Source organism: Mytilus californianus, unplaced genomic scaffold, assembly GCF_021869535.1.
Source record: "Mytilus californianus isolate M0D057914Y unplaced genomic scaffold, xbMytCali1.0.p SCAF_6, whole genome shotgun sequence".
In the NCBI taxonomy this organism is placed as follows: Eukaryota; Metazoa; Mollusca; class Bivalvia; order Mytilida; family Mytilidae; genus Mytilus; species Mytilus californianus.
The window spans coordinates 60,505,567-60,531,254 of NW_026262712.1; the positions used below are offsets into that span (position 1 = coordinate 60,505,567).

Sequence of the window (25,688 nt, forward strand, 5' to 3'; positions counted from 1 at the left end):
CAATACTAGCTTCTTTTTTTCTTCAGTAATTAGAAGCTCCTGTATGAAGTCAGCCTTGTATGAATAAAGAAACAAGTCGGCAAAAATAGCTAATTTCGTACCCATGGGAATGCCGATAGTGTGTTGCAAAACACTTCCTCCAAACGTAACAAATATGTTGTCAATCAAGAAATCAAGCATCTTGATAATGTCATTTTTAGAGAATTTTTTGTTTGAATCAGAGTGATTTTTTCCAAAGTACGATTTATCCCTCTTACGTGTTTTTGATGCAATCAAGAACAAGCACCAACATTATCCTTTGTTGCACTACGATGCAATTCCATATTAGAGACTTCAATCCCTAATGATCACGTATCGTACGTATCATAGCCATTGTCTTGGTAGACTTAATTAAGACGAATGACTCTGAAACACAATTCTCGTCGACTGATAAACGACTCTAAGGGGCATATCTTTATTGTAAAAGGAATGTTCCCTAACATTCCGCATTGCTCATCGAAGAATTTCTCTTCGAACACCCCTTTAAAGTTTACCTGGCTTGATTTTACCCGTTAAATATGTTGTTCATTTGTATGTTCTATCGTAGTATTATCAAAACGTACAATAAGGTTGCTATAAAACTGTCACTATTGTAAACTATCTAACCTTAAATTTAGTAAATATAACAAAATTAAAGTTTGTTTAATGTTCACATCTTTAATATGCATACGTCTTTATATAACTTGTACAATATACTATGAAAGTTCGCAAATATATTCTCTTTGATACTAAAACAGACCAGTCTTAATCATTCTATGAACATTATGTTGTCTATTTTACACCAAACTTTATGATATTGATAATTTTGATAAACTTACATCTTTTATCAAACTCAACATTGCATGTACCATATAAAATGTAAACATTAATTAAGATGAAAGATCATTAAACTGATTTGAGTATTGAACATAAAATTTTGATGTCATTGACCACGCCACATCATTCACAGATTTGTTTCGAATTATAAGAAAAAAGTAATTACATAAGTATATCAAATGAGGAGGCATTATGAATATTGAAAAGAGTAAGCTATTCTTTTGTAACTTATACTACACTAAACACTAGACTAATTACCAAAGAAATCACATAGCTATGCTATATAATTAAAAAATTTTGTCATGATAATTTTGGGAAAACTTGCACAAAGATTACTCTTCACAAATCTAAATTGACAATTTCCAACGATTGATATTTTGAACAACAAATAGAGGCATCATAAAAAAAAATCTTAAAAACATACAAAATCAATTATAGCAGTACAATACAAAAGTTTGACAATTATTAGATATGTTTCGTTACATATAATAAGGTTTATTCTGAATTGGAGCGTTCAAATCAGTGTAAACTAAATAATCAAATTATCAAAAGCGTCATGTAAAATCATCTGATCATTATCCCTGGGCAATCGAAATAATCAATAAATAAAGTGAATCAGCATGAATTTCGTACTACTCAGGGACCTTGTAACCTTTGAATGCCCAACACTGCCAATCTTTTGCATCGAGTACCTATGCAGGTACATTTATTAGCTTTTGTTCTTAACTTCATAGAACATCCCCACATTTTGAATGGCTAGAGATTGAAACGAAGTTAAGCAACATGAGCGAATACACAAAATCGGATTTAGTATGAAGACTACAATTTAAATTCATTAAATAAAGATTTAAAAGAAAAACCAAGAACTAAAATGAAAATTCAGGAAACGCCATTAACAATTCTTTTTTTGATGTTGGAATTTTGAGATGCAATTTTGACATTCTGGTATCTAGTCCTTTAGATGTACCCACGACTTTTGTGTCGCATTTTATCTAAACATATTAACTCTATGTCCACTTATTTAGTTTTTTTTTAAATCCTGTTCAAGGACTTTGTAGACTTAAACATAGAGTAGAACCTTAGATATACAAATAAACAGTGTCATCAGCATAAAAGTTTGCACTTCACGGTTACAGTTAGTGTTGCTCTTTGTGCTCCCTAGAAATTTTAAAGAGCTACTTCTTTTAATGTCTTCCAAAGATTGAATTTAATACCACCATGCAGTGTTGTTCACATCAATTTCTGGCAAATGCATATCCAGAAATGATGAATTAAAGCGATCGACACACAGATTCCCAAATACTGTATGTCACGTACATTATAGCGTCTAGTCAAACTATTGCATAATAAATTGCCATCAAACGCCAGGCTAGTTATCTGCTAATGGATGCACGAATTGATCCTTCCTTCCGAACACGCCATTTTTTTGATAATTCTTCCAAATTGTGCATGCATCATACCTCCGTTATACACCAGAAACTCGGAAGTGGATGGAAAGAATATTGTTTTAACTGTTTAAATGATCATATAATTGATTGATCATTATTATGTGTCCGGAATCCTATACTTCATAATAAATATATGCCGGGTCTGATATAACATTTACCCGACAACATAGGGATCAAACTATCACATTTACTCGTATTAATTAACTACTGTTGTCAAAACTAAAGTTTGTTTAATGTTCACATCTTTAATATTCATACATATTCGTTTAACAGGCATAATTGACAATGTGTGTTCACAAATATAATCTCTAGATAAAATCACCTGTGTACAATTCGATATTCTTAACAAAAACTTGTAGATTATAAAGGTTTAAATCTATGCTAATTTGGTTTCTATTTCATTCCAAACCCTGTTTTGTGGTAACGGAATATTATTATAAATTCATCACTTTTATTGCAAGTTTACAGAGCATCCGATGTACTATATAAGATGTCAAAATTCATTAAAGATGAAAGATTAAACTGATGAAATCTTTGTATTAACCATCAAATCTGTCATGTAATTGACCACGCCACACTATATTACTAAGATGAAATATCATAGAGGTAAATCATTTAAGAGTTATGAAAACTTTTGTTAAGGAAAATACTTTCTTATCGATTATCTGAAGTTACAAATATTTTCAAATTTGTTTGATGACATATAACGAAAACAAAATGGAACTAAATTTATCACGGCATTAAAAAAAAACCTTTGATATATGTTTGGAAAAGTATTAGAAACACTTTATAATATTGCTTTTACATTTACAAAATTCCAAAAAAAATAGATGTGGTTTGCCAATGAGACAACTATCCACCTCAAATGACATTGATATAAATATCTATAGGTCAACATCCAGCCTTCAGAATTAGAAAAACCAATACCGTATAGAGTACACGTCAATGACATTTCATTACCACCAAGAAGAAATACTCTATATCCATATATGATAAAGGAAATTCAGCTTATATGAACATTAAATGTATGAAATTTGCTATGATCATGTATTCTTTGATTTTTTGTATGTATATTCTTCACAGTTTTAATTTACCACAAGTTTATGTTTTTGTAACTTTATTTTTTTGTTTTATTCGTACATCTTCATTTATTGAATTGTTTAAAGTTCAAGGAAACAGATCTTACTACATGTTAGTTTAACATTTTTTTCTCCGTTATGAAATATCTGTTTTACAGATGACGACAGATATGTTCCAATTGTAGTAACCACAATCCATCCCTGTTCATTAAGTTGAACACGAATCAAGTTTGAAGGCCAAAATCAAAAACGGAATCAAAGGCATCTCAAAACAAAAACAAAGCAAAATAGTTGTGCCGAATATTGTTCAGGACATACATAAAACAGGCTATACTGAAATATAGCAGTTTACCTTATTACGACATGCATTGCTTCACCGCTAGAAATTACACTGCTTACTTCATACATTTTTACAACATCTCGCAATTTTGTTTTAGGTTTTTAGGCAGACATCACTAACACTTAACTGGAATTAACGAATTGAGAATGTATGATAAGATTTATTATATCATGTATATGGTCCAATAGAATTTCCTATTTAAAAAAAAAATAAAAAAACAAATTTATTAAAAAAGATACGCAAATCATATCAACCCGATTATAAATGACATTTATTCCCAAATACCTTACTAGTTTTTTAAAGTTGGTTTTGTTTATAGCAATATATAAAGGGAAAATATTCAAAAACGCAAAAAAATGTACTACTGAAATCTGACAATGAAGTTAAAAGTTACGATACAAATGATATTTAATTAGAACATATATAAATGAAATGTATTATACATACGAAATCACCCAACTTACGAAATAAAGGAGTATTTTACCGAATACGCATTAAACGTATATTTCTGCCATGATTGCCACAATAAGTGCCGACCATCCAGAAAAAGGGTGACAACCCTCTCCTTCTCCAGTTTTATCGTTGTATTTCTCATATAAGTAACCTTGTCTGTAATATTCCTTCATAACATTTGTTACTAAATTATTCCTGAGGCTTTTGTAAATTTTTGCTGCTTCTGTCTGATATTTTCCTGGTGTATTCGAATAATAGTTGAGTCCACTTAAAACTAGATAATTCATATTAATCCAAATTGACCCTCGCCAGGACGGATTATCAGTTTTTGAGTTCTTCTTTAGGTAAAATGGAGATGTTGTTGCAAGAGACCGCAATCCATAGCATGTCCATAGTAATTGCGGATTCAATAAATCTTTAAGAACCCTTTGAAGCTTTGGGGAATTTGGATCAATTATTTTTAGCATCAATGGAAACAAACTCACATATCCGAATGAATTATCGATGAATCGTAGTCTGGGTTCAGTCATGAGAATACGTTTTTCTTCAATATTATTATACAAAGCTAAATCATCTGTATGAAAACCATAATCACTATAGATTTCTTTTTTAGGTGACCAGTGGAAATAATCAAGAATTTCATTATTCATCAACAGCTGATACGTATCATCGTACTCATGCCATTCGTTGTTGGTTTTCTTAGCTATGTCAGACAACACCCCAGATGCTATAGCTATCCAACATCTAAGGTCCAAATGGCGTTCAACAGACGATGGATGGGACGCCCGAGGATAATCATCTAAACCGGATGATGAAGTTTTTGGAATTAACTCAATTTCTGCTCCATAGTTTCTGCCTCTCCAGTAGAAAGTAGTTGGTATCTCACCAACCTGGCTGGTATTCAACCAGTTGAACCACACCTTCAATCTTGGAAAAATCTTTTTCAAAAAAGTAGTATTGGTCAAATCCCTTGCAATAAGATTTTGAAGTGTAAGAAAAAATGTTGGAGGATTAGCAATGCCATTTTCCTGTACAACAAATTTTTCCGGGACTTTAGCTCTAGCCTCATGTCCTAAAATTTGTTCCCTTGGAAACCAACCTTCAATGTTCAACAAATCTAACCAATACGCAATTATTTCTTCAGAAATTTTGGAATTCCAAAGGCTGATAAGAAGATTATCAAAGCCAACATTCCATAGAAAGCCTCTTGGGAAAATTGACCTTGATGGAATTGAGGTATATAGAGGAGCAGACCAATAATCAATAGGTTCCTTGTTGAACACTGATTTAACACGAGATGAGCCATAAAAGTAGCTTATTTCTCCAAGTAAATTACTTAAACCAGCTTTTGCAAACTCAATTGAACGTGTATTGAATCCCTTTGTTTCAAGTTGAAATATTGATGAAAAACGCTCATCGAATGAGTGTGAATATCCTTCTAATGCTCGTGTGAAGATATTGTCTGTAAGACAGTCCTGTCTTTGATGAAAACTCTTTGATTCGAATACTATGTCAAATTCGACAGGAAGCTCTGCTGTTACCTGGTAAACAACGAAGTTTGGTGAATTTTGCCATTTTTTTGATAAAGATTTAAAAAAGTGAGTATTGGTCCAAAAATGGTGAGTTATCTCCGTCTTTATTAATGAGTCGAGTTGAGTAAAATTTGCACTGTTTGTAACGATGTGAGAAAATTTCACTTTTTTTGTCAATTTAGTCTTTGGAAACTTTAGTACAAAATGACCTAAATCTCTGGTTGATCCCTTTATGTAATCAATGCGGTCTTCGTCGTTTAAAACAGGTAAAAGGTTTCCTTCACCTTCAACAGCCAAGTACACAAGAAAGGATACTATCGTTTTATGTTTGTTGTCCTGCAAGTAATCAAAAATATGAATCAATATAACATAGAACTTGCTTAAACATGTTAAATATCGTATAATAAAAATGCTAGTCAGCATTATGAATAGTCATAAGTATGATAAAATAAAAATTTGCAATTTAGATACTATGATGGTAAAAAAAAAGTGCAGTTGATGAAATGGAATATCATTTAATTCATTTTCAAGTCTTGATTTTGAAACTCGTGACTATCAAAGTTGCATCTACTGACAAAATATTTGTATTCCTCATCTCAGATATGGACTTTAACGCAGCCTTTCACCTCATTTTCTCATCAATGAATTTTATGTCAAGATGACTTATTTTTTAGGATCCTCCTGACTATAAAAGATGCATCTGCTGACAAAATATTATTTCTCCACGAGTTGTATCTCAGATATGGACTCTAAGGCAAACTTAAATCAGTCACTCATATATGAAATGTAGGTCAAGATGACCTTATTTTTATCAGGACCCCTTGGTTATTCAATACGCATCTATGAAAAAAATCTCATGATCTATGACTTATACTTCCACAGATAGATGGACTTTAACTTTGTGACGGACAGATGAAACACTATCTCCCTTCCCCAACTTCGTTTGACAAAAGATATAAAAATCTTAAACCAAACAAAGGTCCAATTATTCCTCTCAGTAAAGGTTGAGAAATCCTCGACAAAATGTTGTCATTTCTAAACGGTTTTGGTGAAATTTTAAAGTATCAACAAACAGACATAACAATATGGATGTAGCTTTGTATGATATTTAACAATGAATTCTGCTCAAACCGATACGAAGGGTCAACTGGAACTTATTACCAGTTATGAGGAATATTGCTCATTGTTGAAAGCCTCATGGTGACTTGAAGATGAATGACAACAATAAAAACGTTCAATTTTTGGGTTTAACCATGTATTGATATTAATATTGTCTCATGTACGTTTACCCCATATCCCTTCATATTTTCATTGGTTATACGACAAAATAAAAAACTGCTTACATACTACAACTAAAAATCAGAAAGCTTCAGACAGTATAGCAAATTATTCTCTTCGTAACAGCTGAGAAGTCCTTGACAAAATGTTTTCATTTCTGTTGGGTTGCAGTAAAATTGCAAAGTATTAACGTAAAATTGCAAAGTATTAACAAACACCAAGTGGATATTTGAGAGGCTTGAAAATCACTTTCAGTTACTGAAGTTAAAAATCCTTTTTGCGTGAACCCCCTGTACATATTGGTGAGTTTTGGAAGTGTCTATGGGTCATTCAAAATCCTCAGAATCAAGATTCTCGGAACGTCTTGAAAATTTTCGATCATTTATACAGGTAGTTATCTATGTCTTTGATACGGTCCCTTTGTGGATAGGCTACCACGTGACATATTTCAACAATCAAAGATTGGAAAGTAAAACAATAAAGACTATGTTGCAGTAAATAAATCAATTATATGTTTAGAACCTATTTGCCTTTCGACAAAACATGTGTTTTAATAATGTGAATGTTTATTAAATATCAAGTATAATGAAAACGAAATTATATACTACATGTTTTGAAATGGTCCCTGTACGCGTTGTGTGTGTAGTATTTAATATAGCGTCACGTTGTGCATTGTGGTTATAAACCTGGGAATAGTTTATTGATATATAATGTCCCAGAATAAACTGATTATTTCTGAACGTTTATCATTTGATATTTTGTATCTCAATCATAGCATGGGAAAATGTCGGAAGGCATGATGAAAATTAAGAAAACGATATTTCTGTTAAAAATATTTATCTTAGGTCGGAAACACAGTGGTCGGAAAGCAGAAAGATAATCAAACAAAAGGATTTTTCCTGCTAAAATATCTATGTTTCATTAATAGATACTACCAGATTAAGAGAATATTCTGATTAAGTTTAAACTGAGACTGAATTTATTCTTAATAGAATACTAGTATGATTAAAATAGTCATATATACGTGCATTATGTCTCACAGGTTTGAACAGTCATTACATTTATGAAAATTATATGCAACATATGAGCACCAATGAGCAGGGATGCGTACCCAAAGGTAGCTAAATATTAAAATTCTAAACAGTCGTGAATGAAAAAATATGAAGATATGATAGATAAAATAAATTATCCAGTTTATAAAGCAAACTACATGAGTGCTTAAATTTATATTGCGATTGGTTTGTGCAATTTGCATTAGACATCCGGTTTGTAGAAACTGGGATTTGCAAAAGAGTTATGAAAAAATGATGTACACTCCCAAGTAATAAATAAAATAGTCGAGCCTTAAAATGTATATTCAAATAGTAGCTGTACAACTATCCAACATTGCTTTCAAATGACTTGTGCAAAAATCTACACACAATTACATATTTTCAATAAAGGTGTTTTAACATCATCATAATCTTATTCTATTCACAGTCAATTATTTCAATTCAAAAGCAAACAATTTTCAGCAACAATGTTTTGGTGACCAGTCAGCAGTCTTGGGTTCACGTATTGTTTTTCTTCTTTTTTTTTTTTTGAAGGAAAGCAACTTGTATCTGTGCGATGCTTCTGGATTGGGCTGATGATAATCTCCGAGAAAAACGAATAGCTTGAACTTTGACATTTCTGTGTCTTTGTGAAAAAACCGAGAAACATTGTAATCGTTTACGTTGAAAGTAAAGATATCTTTATTATGATTATTTTTCATAGTGATGAAAACTGTATATATAATAATCAAAAAAGAATATAAAATAACTATTTTGAGAAAAAAAACCCCAACTATAAATCATTTCCCATGTTCCAACGACGAGTTGTTGTAAGATTATGGTAGATCTCTACCTTGTTTACATTTCTAAAAATAACCCGGTTTGGGAATTTACGCAAATATGAGTCACCATTTCGTGCATAAAAAAAACAATGAACATTCATTGTTATAAATATGTTTAAAGTTTTCTTTGGCATCTTCTTCTTTTATAAAAATTAATAAAAATGTAATTATTTCAATTACCTAAAATCTTTAATTTTGCATATACAGAAAATAATATATATAGCTCCGCAGATAATCATGTAACAATCTCAAACCCACATCATATGATGGACCGGCTTAGTGCCGGCCCATAATCAGGCAACGAAAAGCATAGTTATGTGACCAGAGAGAAAAAAGTGGTAGAATTTTCAATTCAGGCCATCTTTATAAATTTTTTTGAATTAGAAAACAGTCTGGTTTCTCATGGCGGGTGATGCATGCAAAACTGGACACGCTTCTCGTGTAACTTGAGAATCATGAATAGTAGGAAATGCTTAAACCTGTAAACGTATCTATTTTCTGGCAGTTTAAATTAATGGTATTCTAACATTATTACGTCGATTTCTGTTTATAAGCAGGACTTATGTAATAATTATTAAGTTGGTATATACAGAATAAAGATATAAGGCTTATAATTTATTTTTGGCTAGGCTTGCGTTTGGTCTACTTAAGACTCGTCAATGATGCTCGAATACAAAAGCTAAAAGGTTTATCATATTTTTCGATCGTTCAAGAATCATATTAAGGCAATATTTGACAACCAAACATATTGTAAAACTAGCTTCTGAAATTCATTCATATGTTGTACTACAATATTTAAAAAATGATTACAACACAATTTTATTGCAGCAAAATTTCTTCTGTTTCGATTGATATCTGTTACGGATAGTACATACTAGTACGAGATGTTCGCGCTACCGCTCTACATGTATACGGCGTCACCACAGTTGTGACGTTACCTACTTCAGAGTTCCAATACAAGTATCATTGCAATCAGACGTTTTTTATTACTCAGACTTAATTTGTGTTCGATACAACAACTCTGCGATGTTGGTACCGAAGCCAGGATGAATTTGAAGCTGCGTTCGATAAGAGCAGGTCATAGAAGTGCAGTTTCAGACTGATAAAGAAACTTGAAGACATTCAACAGGAGGGAAATGGAACCAAAGACACGTACGATTTGTCAAACATACAGGATAGGCTGAAACGGAAGCAGGAAATATTAAAAAAATCCGCATGATTTCAAAAATTTCTATATCCGTCTTGGATTTTTCTAAGTTTAGTGAAAAAATTATTTTTATTCAAACATTTCAAGATTAACTCCGTCATATGCATTGACGATATAACTGTAATATTTGCCACTGAACATATAACAAGAACAATGCATGATTTCGATTGTGATACGCGTTTCTGACGAAAATTGATATAAAACGCCCCCAATATAAAACAGAAGCCTTATTTTAAAATCACGTGACATCAAATCCTACAATTTCATTGGTCGAGAGCACTTTGCTATATTCTAATTGTATCATAAGTGTTTGTAAAACGGAGTTCATTAACTAAGTTTTATGTTTTGTAAATCTACTCACTAGTATCATAATAAAATATGTGATTTCAAAAGGCACTTGACTCCAGAATAAAAAGATGGTAGCTGCTGGTGTAAGTATGTATATTGATATAAAGCGGTGTTTTACTACATGTAATTCTTAACAGGGTAAGATGACAAAATAAATCGACCAAAAGCAGGCATATATAATTAAATTACAGTGGAAGCTTTACATGTTTTGAAAACATTTCTCAATTTCACAGTAAAATTAAAGCTATAACAAAGTTGAAACATATAGATATATGTGCCCATAGATAGTCTACGAATATTTTTTTTTATTTCAAAGTAAAAACTAAAAGATTTATCAGAATATATATATTGGTGGCACATTCCCTTCAGACATTAGATCACGGTTTTTCAGTTCATGATGAAATAGATCAATTTCCTTAAGAAAGTTAAATAGAAATCATCACTGACCAAGTTGCTTTGATTTCCCTTCACAAGGTTTTATAGTACACACTTGTTTTTGTACAAAGTAATTGCATAGATGATAAATTACCACAATTATAAGATAGCGTTGTACTCTAATCAAGGTATTAAGGACCATATCTGTTATATATGTACCCGGGTATATGTAACACTTAGAAACGTGTCCATCCCCCCAGACGTGTCCGATTCTCCCAAACATGCCCATATGACGTCACTGAACTGCAAAAACTAGTTGCTAGTTGCTTAAGGCGAAGTTTACGTAATTGAATGCCTCTAGCGGAATTTAGGATAAAAAACGTACGTCGTTAGTTACGCGGGTTATCACCCCTACTTCGTGCGGTCTATCATGAATCCAAACAAGTATGAGGGTCGTAATGGGGGTACCTTCATGCCGAATAACGGTAAAAAATCTTGACAAATGACGTTAACGGTAAAATTTAGTGCATGACGATAAAATGTACACTTACTTTCAGAGATAAAAAAATCAACTGATTTTGACGAATCACGTTAATTTTTTTCCAAAAATAACGATAACGATAATTATTTGAGACCTCTGACGAATCACGATAAGGACATTTTGACGAATCACGGTAAAATTTTAACCAATTTGACGCTTACCGTAGCCGAAAAATGACCGTTTGACGCCTGACGGTAAAGGGCATTCCTACCCTCAAGTATGCCTGAGGTAGCAATAAACAGTTAGGAAAAAATATTAAAATTTTCCCTCATAAATTTTACCATCCCCTTTTCATTGCCTTCTTGCAATATTAAGCTTACTGTTTGTGTCATATATGTGTATATGTATGTAATCAGAATCTTCCATAGATTTCATATCCAGTATATGAAATGGTAAAATATAATTTCTCCTTGGTGTATCCATGGCAACAAACTGCATTTTTTTGTTATAAAATATAGCAAAAAGGGGGGAAAAGATGTCACATATTTCCCCAAAATTTGACCAAAAGTAGAATTTCAATCACTTCAAGTAATACCTTTTCTGAAACTGTTTACATATATCTTTCAATAAATCCAATGAAAATCATATGTCTTTCGTCTCATTTTTTGGTAAAATTGCGTCAAAAACTTCGTGTAGAAAAAAAGTGTTTGTAAACATTACATTAATTTCTGGACCGATGACCGGTCTAGCTATGAAAATACGGAGAGTCAAACAGAAAATAGCATGTAAAAAATAATCTTGATGTTCTTATAAACCACCTTTGAAGGCTAAATTAGTACTCAGCTGTCTAAAAATGAATTTTATTACACAATAACTTTCATATTTGAAAAATCCACCAGGGCCAAAATGTGAAACCAAATTCCTAACTGTGTATTGCTACCTTAATAGTAAATATTTTTTTCAAATTCTCCCCTTTAACTAATTTTCTCTGTTCTGCTAGCTAAAACGAGTAAAATGGCCTTTTATTTCTGAAAATTGGTTGAGTAATGAATATTTTATGAAGGTTAGCAGTTGACACTGAAACGCGACAAAAACTGATTTAAAGAAAGGTGTCAAGTCAAAGTGTAAAATCTTGTTTCTACCTCAATTTTTGGCAAAATCTTAAAAACTATACCTCTTTTGTCAGTTTTTTAATGTTGAAAATCTTTATAAAACCTCTGATGATTCAAAATTGTACAAAATTTAACAATTTCAAGCATGAAAATGTTAATCTTTATGTTTAATGTATACCAAAGACTTGATTAAAACACTTGGTAATGGGGAATCAATTTCTTACAGCTGAATCAACTATACATTTAATATATGTCAAAATGTAACATGAAATCTTGATAAAAATAATAATTTGATATATTCGCAAGAAAAAATACAAAACATTCAATACTTAGGCTACTACATACTGCGCAATCCTTCAGAAGCAAGGGTTAAGCAAATAGAGTACAATTATAAGCCTTGTGTCAAAATGTCTAATTTTGGTTGCTAAGGACTGTAAACAATAAAATTGACATGTATTGTCATTCTTAAACACTTAATCCCATCAGAAGTTGATTTAGAATCTAAATATCAATAGATTTGTGGTATGAAAAGTCTTAAATTGTACAATTCTGAGCTTGGTAAGTATGCCATAATGTAGCAATAAACAGTTAGGAAAAAATATTAAAATTTTCCCTCATAAATTTTACCATCCCCTTTTCATTGCCTTCTTGCAATATTAAGCTTACTGTTTGTGTCATATATATGCATATGTATGTAATCAGAATCTTCCATAGATTTCATATCCAGTATATGAAATGGTAAAATATAATTTCTCCTTGGTGTATCCATGGCAACAATCTGCATTTTTTTGTTATCAAATATAGCAAAAAGGGGGGAAAAGATGTCACATATTTCCCCAAAATTTGACCAAAAGTAGAATTTCAATCACTTCAAGTAATACCTTTTCTGAAACTGTTTACATATATCTTTCAATAAATCCAATGAAAATCATATGTCTTTCGTCTCATTTTTTTGTAAAATTGCGTCAAAAACTTCGTGTAGAAAAAAAGTGTTTGTAAACATTACATTAATTTCTGGACCGATGAGCAGTCTAGCTATGAAAATACGGAGAGTCAAACAGAAAATAGCCCATAAAACATGTAAAAAATAATCTTGATGTTCTTATAAACCACCTTTGAAGGCTAAATTAGTACTCAGCTGTCTAAAAATGAATTTTATTACACAATAACTTTCATATTTGAAAAATCCACCGGGGCCAAAATGCGAAACCAAACTCCTAACTGTGTATTGCTACCTGATCTATCTCAAAACTTCAAAGAATTATCAGAATGACTCCAATCAGAAATCAGAGTATCCTATTATGAGTTAGTCTAGTCCAAATAATTATGACGTCTTGAAAGGCTATTTTAATTTTTTTCTGTGACGCCTTCCTACGACGTCATAACGCTGAAGCCATTTTTTCCGTCTGGACTTTGAGAGCAAATTTTGGGGGGAACTTTGAGACCCAATTTTAGCATGAAATTTTCATTGCCAGCTAGAAATTTTGGCATAGTTACAAAGTCCTACCTTTTTTGTGCTTAATGATGCAAAATATTTCCAGAAATATCCAAAAGATATGATAAAATAAGATACGATTCCATTTGAGGTGAGCAAATATTTACTTTAATTTCAAAATGGTTTCCCAGAATTTCCAAAATAAGTCACTTCCGAAGGAAATTCGGGTCTGCCAAATTTTACTGAGTTTGATATTTTATACTCTTCGGAAGTGACTTATTTTGGAAATTCTGGGAAACCATTTTGAAATTAAAGTAAATATTTGCTCACCTCAAATGGAATCATATCTTATTTTATCATATCTTTTGGATATTTCTGGAAATATTTTGCATCATTAAGCACAAAAAAGGTAGGACTTTGTAACTATGCCAAAATTTCTAGCTGGCAATGAAAATTTCATGCTAAAATTGGGTCTCAAAGTTCCCCCCAAAATTTGCTCTCAAAGTCCAGACGGAAAAAATGGCTTCAGCGTTATGACGTCGTAGGAAGGCGTCACAGAAAAAAATTAAAATAGCCTTTCAAGACGTCATAATTATTTGGACTAGAGTTAGTCTGACTCTATTACCACTGTTTTTGTTTTAGACACGCAGGAGCAGGTACACAATACGACTCGTGTTTATTTCAACAGAAGGTAAAAACGCAAACAACAAATTTATAACCAAATACACAAATAAACCAGTGACAATTCTGCTTCTATTTGTATCAAATTCATTAAAATCAAACCAGATTTGACCCCACAATATTTTTTTGAAAAACCATCGTTTTGAATGAAATTCACAGTGTAGCGTAAAATTGTAGGTAACGAATAATATTGCATGTGAATTTGTGTGTTGAACTAGAAAGACGTTAGCATGTCCGTTTTTATGCAATTGAAAATTTTATGATGCTTAATATTTTATTATTTATGTGAAAAGTATAAAAGATACTAAGGGGTAATCGACCACTAGTACAACATTTATATACTGAAGAACAAAGCCAACAGGAAAAAAAAAACGAAAATAATCATCTACGATACCTGGGACGATCTCATTTTACATGTTGATATTAGCAAATTAAGTGGTTAAACTACAATGTATGTACATGGTGTTTTACATTCAAATTGGGGATACAAAGAAAAGAAGCAGTGAGCTGTTATCTTAATATGACTACTTAGGAAAACTGAATTGTTGAAGTGTGTAATCTGTTTCATTGCGGTATTGTGAACTGGAAACAGGAATGACTGTATGTATATATCTTAAAATAGGATTTGTTTTTGGTTTAAAAAAATTTATGAAGTGTTATTTCTATTGTCTAGCTCTTGGTCGATACTGCTGCTGGTTAACTGCTAATTCCAGAGGGTATCATCAGATCAGTAGCCAATACTTTTGTACTGATATGATTTATAATTTACTTTTCTAAAATTCTCTGTCCAGAAATCTAAAACTTATTATGAATCTAAGGTTTTAATCCGGACAGGAAAATTAAGGTCCCGCAACGAGGATGCGGGAGCCCTATAGTTTACACTTGTCCGTTTGCGTGTCCGTCTGTCCGTCAACAATTTTCGTAAACGCAAAAACTCCAAAAGTGTGGGAGGCCAATGAAATTGTGCACAGTTGTTGTGGATAAAATGTAGATGTGCATATTTATGTTTTGGTGAAAACTGATAAATTTTGGAAATGTCTTTTGTAAACGCAAAACAATCTAAAAGTATAGGAAGGAGGCAAATGACATTTTGCACAGTTGTTATGCATGATATGAAGATGTTAATACCTCATATTCATTATTTCCTATCACACAAAACCTCAAAAAGTATAGGTAGGAGGTCAATGAAAGTTTGCACAGTTGTTATGCATAATACATAAATGTGCATACCATATATCTTTTCTTTTCTATTATTTTATATTTTGATGAAATTTGGTTTATTAATTTCCGAAAAAAACTACGAGAAATGTCTTTTGTAAACGCAGAAGCTCCAAAACTAGAGGCTGTAAAGAGCCTGTGGCGCTCACGTTGGTCTATGTGCATATCAACCAAAGAACACTCTCCAACATTGTAGACAGGAATAGACTTCATGACAAAAATCTTTATTTTGTTGATCTTGTATTACTGATCTTTTAGTCTGTTTAGTTTCTCTCTATCTTCTTTAGTTTTTGCTCAAAACACAAAAGAGGGTACAAAAAATCCTTATTTAAGGGCAATCACTCCTATGAAGAGTGACAGTCTACTAACTGTATCGGCAAAATTTGACTTTTTAATAGATCTTGCCTTGCTGATCATTTTTGTGATTTAAATTGTTTATTTATCAATTATAATTTAAATCATATAAGGCATAACGGAAAAAGATGCTTCTCTCTAAATATCATAGTCTTCATGATAATAGGCAATAAAATGCTTCGCTGGGCGCAGCTTGATACGACCGCAGAGGTCAAACCCTGAACAGTTGGGGCAAGTATGGACACAACATTCAAGCTTGATACAGCTCTGAATTTGGATTGTGATTAAATATTTGACACAGCATAGGTTTCTGACACAGAAAGAATGTGGTCTAAGAACTTCAATTTTTTTAATTTACCTATTATGGTCCAAAATCCAAATACATGGTTAGATTCAGCATATCAAAGAACCCCATATATTCAATTTTTGTTGAAATCAAACAAAGTTTAATTTTGGACCCCAACTTGGACAAACTTGAAAACTGGTCCCATAATCAAAAATCTAAACACATGTTTAGATTCAGCATATCAAAGTACCCGAAGAATTCAATTTTTGTTAAAATCAAACTAAGTTTAATTTTGGACCCTTTGGACCTTAATGTAGACAAATTTAAAAAACGGGACCCTAAATTAAAAATCTAAAAACACAGTTAGATTTGGCATATCAAAGAACCCCAATAATTCAATTTTTGATGAAATCAAACAAAGTTTAATTTTGGACCCTTTTGACCTCAATATGAACCAATTTGATAGCGGGCCCACAAATAAAAAATCTAAATACATGGTAAGATTCAGCATATCAAAGAACCCCATATATTCAATTTTTGTTGAAATCAAACAAAGTTTAATTTTGGACCCCAATTTGGACCATCTTGAAAACTGGGCCAAAAATCTAAAATCTAAATACATGTTTAGATTCAGCATATCAAAGAACCCCATATATTCAATTTTTGTTGAAATCAAACAAAGTTTAATTTTGGACCCCAACTTGGACCAACTTGAAAACTGGTCCCATAATCAAAAATCTAAACACATGTTTAGATTCAGCATATCAAAGAACCCCAAAAATTCAATTTTTGTTAAAATCAAACTAAGTTTAATTTTGGACCCTTTGGACCTTAATGTAGACCAATTTAAAAAACAGGACCCAAAATTAAAAATCTAAATACACGGTTAGATTTGGCATATCAAAGAACCCCAATAATTCAATTTTTGATGAAATCAAACAAAGTTTAATTTTGGACCCTTTTGACCTCAATATGAACCAATTTGATAGCGGGCCCACAAATAAAAAATCTAAATACATGGTAAGATTCAGCATATCAAAGAACCCCATATATTCAATTTTTGTTGAAATCAAACAAAGTTTAATTTTGGACCCCAATTTGGACCAACTTGAAAACTGGGCCAAAAATCTAAAATCTAAATACATGTTTAGATTCAGCATATCAAAGAACCCCATATATTCAATTTTTGTTGAAATCAAACAAAGTTTAATTTTGGACCCCAACTTGGACCAACTTGAAAACTGGGCCCATAATCAAAAATCTAAACACATGTTTAGATTCAGCATATCAAAGAACCCTAAGAATTCAATTTTTGTTAAAATCAAACTAAGTTTAATTTTGGACCCTTTGGACCTTAATGTAGACAAATTTAAAAAACAGAACCCAAAATTAAAAATCTAAATACACGGTTAGATTCGGCATATCAAAGAATCCCAATAATTCAATTTTTGATGAAATCAAACAAAGTTTAATTTTGGACCCTTTGGACCTCAATGTGGACCAATTTAAAAACGGGGCCCAAAATCCAAAAACTTAATACACGGTTAGATTCAGCATATTAAAGAACCCCAAGAATTCAAGAATAAAACCCCATTGAAATTGATCAAGAAATAAGCAATTTATACGAAGTATCTTCTTTTGCACAATACTGTGCAATTGAATATTTCTTGCTATTGCGCAATACTGTACAATTGACAATTTCTTGCTATTGCGCAATATTGTGCTATTGGATATTTCTTGCTATTGCGCAATACTGTTAAATTGAAGATTTCTTGCTATTGCGCAATACTGTGCAATTGAAGATTTCTTGCTATTGTGCAATACTGTGCAATTGAAAATTTCTTGCTATTGCACAATACTTATTATATAATAATTTACACATCCTGTTTGGTGTGTATCTCCTACCATATCATTATTATTTGCTTTTAAATATAAATCAGAAATAACCAACTTAAAATGGAAAATTTTAAAAGAAAAAAAAAAGGAAAAAAAGAAAAAAAAAAAAAAAAAAAATCCCCCCCCCCAATTTTTTGAACCCCCTTATGATTCATCACCCCCAAACTCAATCCGAGCCTTCCCTTTGTGGTATGGTACCTTGCAGTACAATTTCAGAGAGATCCATACACTTGAACACAAGTTATTGTCTGGAAACTAGAAAAATGCTTATTTTTGGCCCCTTTTTGGCCCCCAATTCCTAAACGTTTCGGGCAATTACCCCCAAACTCAATTCCAGCTTTCCCTTTGTGATATGGAACCTTGTAGTACAATTTCAGAAATATCCAAACACTTACACACAAGTTATTGTCATGAAACTAGAAAAATGCTTGTTTTTTGCCCCTTTTTTGGCCCCTAATTCCTAACATTTTGAGGCAATTACCCCCAAAATCAATTACAGCCTTCCCTTTGTGATATGGAACCTTGTGGTACAATGTCAGAGAGATCCATACACTACCACACAAGTTATTGTCTGAAAGTTACAAAAATGCTTATTTGTGGCCCCTTTTTGGCCCCTAATTCCTTAACTGTTGGTACCATAACCCCCAAAATCAATCCCAACCTTCCTTTTGTGGTATTGAACCTTATGGTGAAATTTCATGGAGATCCATTCACTTAAACTAAAGTTAGAGTGCGAAAACCAATGTGTCTTCGGACGACGCCGGACGACGCCGGACGACGACGACGACGACGACGACGACGACGCCAACGTCATACCAATATACGACCAAAAAAATTTTAATTTTTGCGGTCGTATAAAAATGAAAAAAAAATTGTAAAATTTGTCATTTATGGGCAATGACTCCTATAAGAATTTGTCTTACAGTTTTGACGTATATGGACAGTTGGTAGAGCTCATTATTCTGAACATTTTTGCTCCTTTAAGATTTTCTCTATTTATAACGGTTCAAAAATTAATAGACAAAACTTGCATTTTACCCCTATGTTCTATTCATAGCCATGTCGGCCATGTTAGTTGTTAGACGGGGTCATCGGACACATTTTTTAAACTAGATACCCTAATGAAGATTGTGGCCAAGTTTGGTTAAATTTTTCTCAGTAGTTTCAGAGGAGTAGATTTTTGTAAAAGATAACAAAAATTTACAAAAAATTTACTATAAAGGGCAATTACTCCTTAAGGGATCAATTGACCATTTTGGTCATTTGACTTATTTGTTTATCTTACTTTGCTGAACATTATTGCCGTTTACAGTTTATCTATATATATATATCTATAATAATATTCAAGATAATAACCAAAAACTGCAAAAAAAATTTTAAATTACCAATTCATGGGCACCAACCCAACTACGGGTTGTCTGATTTGTCTAAAAATTTCAAGGCAGATAGATCATGACCTGATGAACATTTTTATCCCTTGTCAGATATGCTCTTACTGCTTTAGTTTCAGAGATATAAGCCAAATTCTGCATTTTACCACTATGTTCTATTTATAGTCATGTCCGCCATGTTGGTTAGAAGGCGGGGTCATTGGACACATTTGTTAAACTAGATACCCTTATGATGATTGTGGCCAAGTTTGGTTAAATTTGTCTCAGTAGTTTCAGAGGAGAAGATTTTTGTAAAAGATTACAAAAAATTACAAAAAATCGTTAAAATTGACTATAAAGGGCAATAACTCCTTAAGGGTCAATTGACCATTTTGGTCATGTTGACTTATTGGTAGATCTTACTTTGCTGTAAATTATTGCTGTTTACAGTTAATCTCTATCTATAATAATATTTAAAATAATAACCAAAAACTGCAAAATTTTCTTAAAATTACCAATTCATGGGCACCAACCCAACTACGTGTTGTCTGATTTCAAGGCAGATAGATGATGACCTGATGAACAATTTTACCTCAGGCAGATTTGCTCTAAATGCTTTGGTTTCAGAGATATAAGTCAAAAATTTACATTTTACCCCTATTTTCTATTTTTAGCCATTGCAGCCATCTTGGTTTGCGGGCTGGGTCATCGAACACATTTTTTAAACTAGATACCCTAATGATGATTGTGGCTAAGTATGGTTAAATTTGGTCCAGTTGTTTCAGAGGAGAAGATTTTTGTAAAAGTTAACGACAACGAACGACGATGACGACGGACGACGGACAACAGACGCCAAGCGATGAGAAAAGCTCACTTGGCCAAAGGCCAGATGAGTTAAAAATACGTAGGAGGCCCATTTCATTTTTCACAGTCGATGTGGAAAATATGTAGATGTGCAAATAATATTTTGGTGAAATTCGGCTCATTTACGTTTGAAAAAACTTCCTTTTTTGTTAAAACACTAATATAGAGGCGTATAAAGTTATTTCAAAGTGATTGATAAACTAAAAAATAAAAAAAAAAAAAAAAAATTGCAAAAACTTCTTGATAAATGATATAGGCATAACATGAATTCCAAATTGTTTCCTCAGGACAAAATTGTGTTAAAAACTTAGTTTAAATAAAGATAAATTTGAGAATCATATTTTTTGCTATGATTCAAATAGAAAAAGTAACATTACGTATCAAGAAATACTTCTCTGTGCCAAAACTATTTGTTGCCCACCATTTACGAAAATGCCCATTAAAATACATAGTGCTTGGATTTTAACAAAACATAAATTGATCGAGAACACATCCCGAATAAATTAAAAAACAATTGTTCAGAGAACAATTGAAGGTCTTGCCACCCGAAACGATATATTTTTATATGAAAATCTTAATATCTGGTTTAAAATGTCATTTTCAGTGTCAAATGATAGCTTATTGTAAGCTAATTCCAAAATTATATGGTTTCTATACACTTTTGTTTGAAATATGGGAGATAATTTGTTACTTCTGGTTTGAAAAATGTCACTTCCAGTACTATTTGATAGTTAACTTGACATTGATTCCTAAAATATATGGTTCTGTATACTTTTACATTAAATAAGTACAAGAAAATAGCTTCTTTCGGATTATACAAGGTCACTTTTGGTTGGCTTTTTCAAGGTCATATGGCTTACAACCTAAAGCACAAAGTCTTATGGAGTTATCATGTATACATAAGAAGTTAAAGCAAAATCTAGAACATCACATTTAGCTATGAGCTTGACCTAAATGTCAAGGTCATAAACCAAGGACCTCAAATCTAAAGACCCTAGGTCTTTATTATATATGGTTAATGAGTTAAATCATTATACGCGTAATATTGAATATAAGAGGGGAGAAAACTTTCATTAAATGTCAACGTACCCTTTCAACCAAAATGTATGTGTTACGACATGTCGCAACTAACAATTTAATAAAAAAAATGTTGTCAATATCTTATACGGTTTTTGAATAGAAGTGAAAATAAGCCAAAATCAAAATTTAGAATATGACCTTGACCTTTGACCTTGACCTTATTTTCTTTTTTTGAACCAAGGACCTCAAATCCAAAGACCCTAGGTCTCTATCACTTATGGTTTACTAGTTGCAAATGCATATCACTTAAATCAAATGCATAAGGGGAAATAACTCTCATATGGAGTCTCCGGAACGCTTCGATCAAAACCAAACTCAACGATGTTTTTAGACTAAGAACCTACACAATAAATTGACAATTCTCATTTAATATTAAATAAAAATATTGAACGCATCCATGCATTACCAACGTGCTTGTATTGTTTTCTATTAAAATGCATCCTTATTTCTATAAAACATATTTTGTGTTATTTTTAATGAAAAAACCCCATTTTTTCTCTTATCTGCAAAATTGTTTTTCTCTATCTAAACGTTGTCCACCTGCAATAAAAACTTAAGTAGCAACATAATTCCCATTAAGATTGAAATCTTAGAGCTATTTATGAATTTTGGTAGATTCAAAATGGAGGAAAGATACCAAAGGGGCAATATAATGTAGAGATCATTACCCTTTTTATAATTATATTGTAAAATTAAATATTGGATACTGTTAAACATTCAATACTTTATTCAGATTTCGACAAAACAAAATTACGAATTTTGACCGTTGTTGGAAATTTTTGGATTGGTTGAGCTTTTAATTTATCTGGTTCTGGTATTTAAATAAAGTAATTGAATACTTGGTAATCAATTAATTCCAGTCGTACTTACACCAAAATGCAATATGGAACGAAAGATCAGTTTTCACTGCTATCTGTGATTTCGATCAGAAAGTTTTTGTCTTTCATAATAATATGTCCTGTTCGTGCTTGCTTTTAGTATTAAACTTAAGAGCTTGAATTATCTGGATATCATTTTAACTGCATTTGCCAGTATGACGAAAACTAAAGTTATATCCTATAAAATTATAGAAAAACAAGGACACACTTCAGTTCCTCTAATTTCATAGACTGTTACAATGGTTACCATTCTGTGTTTTGGTAAAACTAAAAGCATATTAAACATATATTCAGTGTGCAATGTATTGCAATAACTGAATTATTGTGTAACTGACTGATTGTCATCATGCCATCCTTCATGTATGATCGAATCTAATTTGTGAAGAATTTTTCAGGATTACGCTTTTTATAAGTGTAATTCAAACTGGATAATTCATTAAAGTCTATCCCGAGCTCGTTATAAGACATTAATGGAAAATACCATGGTCAATAGGTAATATTATCAAATACGAACATTATAAAATGTAGATAAAGTTATCTGATTGTTCTTCAGTTTAGATTTTGAGTAAAACGTGAAGAAAAATTCAGACAGACAAACGGACGGACGGCTATTGACATTGCAGTATTTAAATTTACAGGTTTATAATGACTCTTTTTTATAAACATTGTCAACTGCGGCCATGTTGGTGTCTATGTTTCTACCACTTATGGGATTTGATTGTCCCCTTGTTAAATTCTCTTTATTTGCAAAATCAATGGAAACTGTGAACCACACCAATGCATAGAGGATACTACACTCTCCAAGGAGGTTGTATCGCTCACCAACTCCATGCAAAGATGTATTTCATATGCTATGGTTTATCGACTTGTAGATTTAGTAGGGTAAACCATATTATTTTAATCGGTTAAAAATAGAAATGATTCACGAAACAGTATGTAAGAACTGGGTATGTGAGAACTCAGTAAGTGAGAACCGGTTTATTTGTATTTTTCATTTGTACTGTTGCATAACGGCGTCAGTTGGAATTGAGATCTACATAAAAAAAAGATTCTAAGCTATAAAACGTCAAGTCATGCATATAAATAAAATGTACCAAAGATACCAGCTTATATTTTGGTACATAAAATTCGAGTTATGCCTTCCTAAAACTCATCAGAGTTGTTGATCTATAAAAAAAAAAGATGCCGAATTTTAAACGAAGAGCACTGGAAACCAAAATTTCTGAAAAATTGTGCAAAATACGGTTTTGACTTTATATGCATAGCAGTTGGAAACCGTAGTGTCTTGCACATTTCAACATTTTATAAACAGTAAAAAAAATGATATTTTGTTTCAACAGTGCTGAGTACTAGGCTTGTGATATAATCGGGAACGAAATGTCTGTCATCGACCCAGTGTTTTCAAAAAGTATAAAAGATAAGAATAAGATGAGGAATTTATGTCCCTTATTCGTGCCAAATGAATTAACAACCAAGGTGCATAAAAGCACAACACACATACATGTAAAAAGACATCTATGGACAGACAATTTAGAAGAAAATTATTTAATTCTAACTCATTAAATCAACCGACTGAAATCATATTAAAATAAAGCCATAGTAGAATCATTTAACCATTCATAGATTTAATCGACTCAGAAGAATAATTTTTTTTATCATCAAATCAAAACCCACTTCATTGTCCAAACTTGACAGACCTGAAAACACAAATTCTGATAGGAATGTCTTAATCAGCATTTCATTTTAGGATTTATGTAGACAAGTGGTGTCAAGGAACAACTATCAAAGTCTGTTTTTAGCTGCAAAAGTAATTCCTGACCCTTATTTCATATATTCGTTAAATTGCACCACGAATGTGTCTAATTTCATTTATTATTAAGGCAATCTGCTTATTTTACATTAAAAATACTTCATGAAATACTTACAATTGGTATTGCTGTTATTCTCGATGACCAATCTCCACCATTGATTCCTCCTGGTCGCTTCACAAAAGAGGTGTTGAACTTGAAATTGTTCTCAACAATTTCTTGTACACCGAAGTTTTTTCCATCATGTTTCAACCATCCATATTTCTTAAGGTAGTCTCCTTGGTCACACCAGTGTCTAATCTTAATAACAGGATTTTTCCATTTATCTATGTATTGTTCAAACCACATCAGTCCAACCACAGGAGATTTTGGTGATCTCGTTTTCATTCCGAAATATAAATTTGAGCGATATGTTCCCCAGAACAAATCGGAATCCAAATTTACATTCGATGAATTTTCTAAATTAATTTTTGGAATATTCAAAGGGGTCACAACTATTTTGTCCGGATCGTTGGAGGCTCTGTCAAACGCATATTTAGTACAAACAGCTGCAATCACGCATATGACTGCAACAAACGCAAGACAACTATTACTGAAATGACTTGTTTTACTCGTGCCCGTCATTTTGGGATGTCCTCCTATGTCAAATCTGGATCGTGCACTACGTTCTGTCATGATGTCCATCGAAGGAGTTGCTTTGTATTGGTATTCTATAATGAAATAGACGCTGTAATATAATCACATTCATATTTGTTTTGTATTGAGCCAAAAACTGTATGTAAATATTTACGAACAGATTTGAGTTTTTTGTTCTTATTTTGATTGATCTCTTGGTATTTTCTAGTTTAAACAATATTTTATTCAAATAAATTGAAGTGGATTGGGCAATAGGCAACAGGCAAAGCCTTTGTAAGCCATCTCATTTTCAATCTATTGTTCATAAAATAAAAGCTCAACAATCAATTTCCTGTGGTTTTGTTTTATTAAACCTGTACATGGTACAAATAGCTGACTATGGTCCCGTTTGGGAGCAAACAGGTGCACGGCAGCAAAAGTGAAAAAGTCGGATTACTATCCCAATGATCTGGAATGTCATATATCGTCTAAACGCAGTCATATACGTTCGTAACAAGGTTTTATGGATCGGGAATGTTCTGGACAGATTGACAAATCACTCCCAACAGAACGGTGCGTCCAGTAAACATTCGGAAAGCTCGACCGATTTTGTCTAGTCGGATTATAATGGTCACTATGGTGACAGATTCTGCTGTATCGGATCAAAATCGTAATTTTGTCCTGCATCCGTTTGCTGTCTGATCACTATCTGATCACTGTCGGATAGCATTCGGGAGAATATCTGAGCTGACGGACATACTCGGTCAATTATTTTTAGCATGCGAAAGATAAAATCGGATCAGAATCGAATTTGGAATAGGA

At 32.1% G+C, this 25,688-nt stretch overlaps 1 protein-coding gene across 1 annotated transcript in view; it reads right to left on the reverse strand.

Moving 5' to 3' along the window:
• Positions 1-676: 676 nt before the first annotated feature.
• LOC127705968 (mannosyl-oligosaccharide glucosidase-like) overlaps positions 677-25,688 on the reverse strand; it is a 64,058-nt gene continuing 39,046 nt past the window's right edge. The window contains exons 6-7 of the mRNA XM_052210350.1: positions 24,369-24,961; positions 677-6,043 (exon numbers count right to left, since the gene is read on the reverse strand). Of these exons, the coding sequence (XP_052066310.1) occupies positions 4,217-6,043; positions 24,369-24,961 (2,420 nt within the window). The 3' untranslated portion in view covers positions 677-4,216. The remainder of the gene's footprint in view (positions 6,044-24,368; positions 24,962-25,688) is intronic.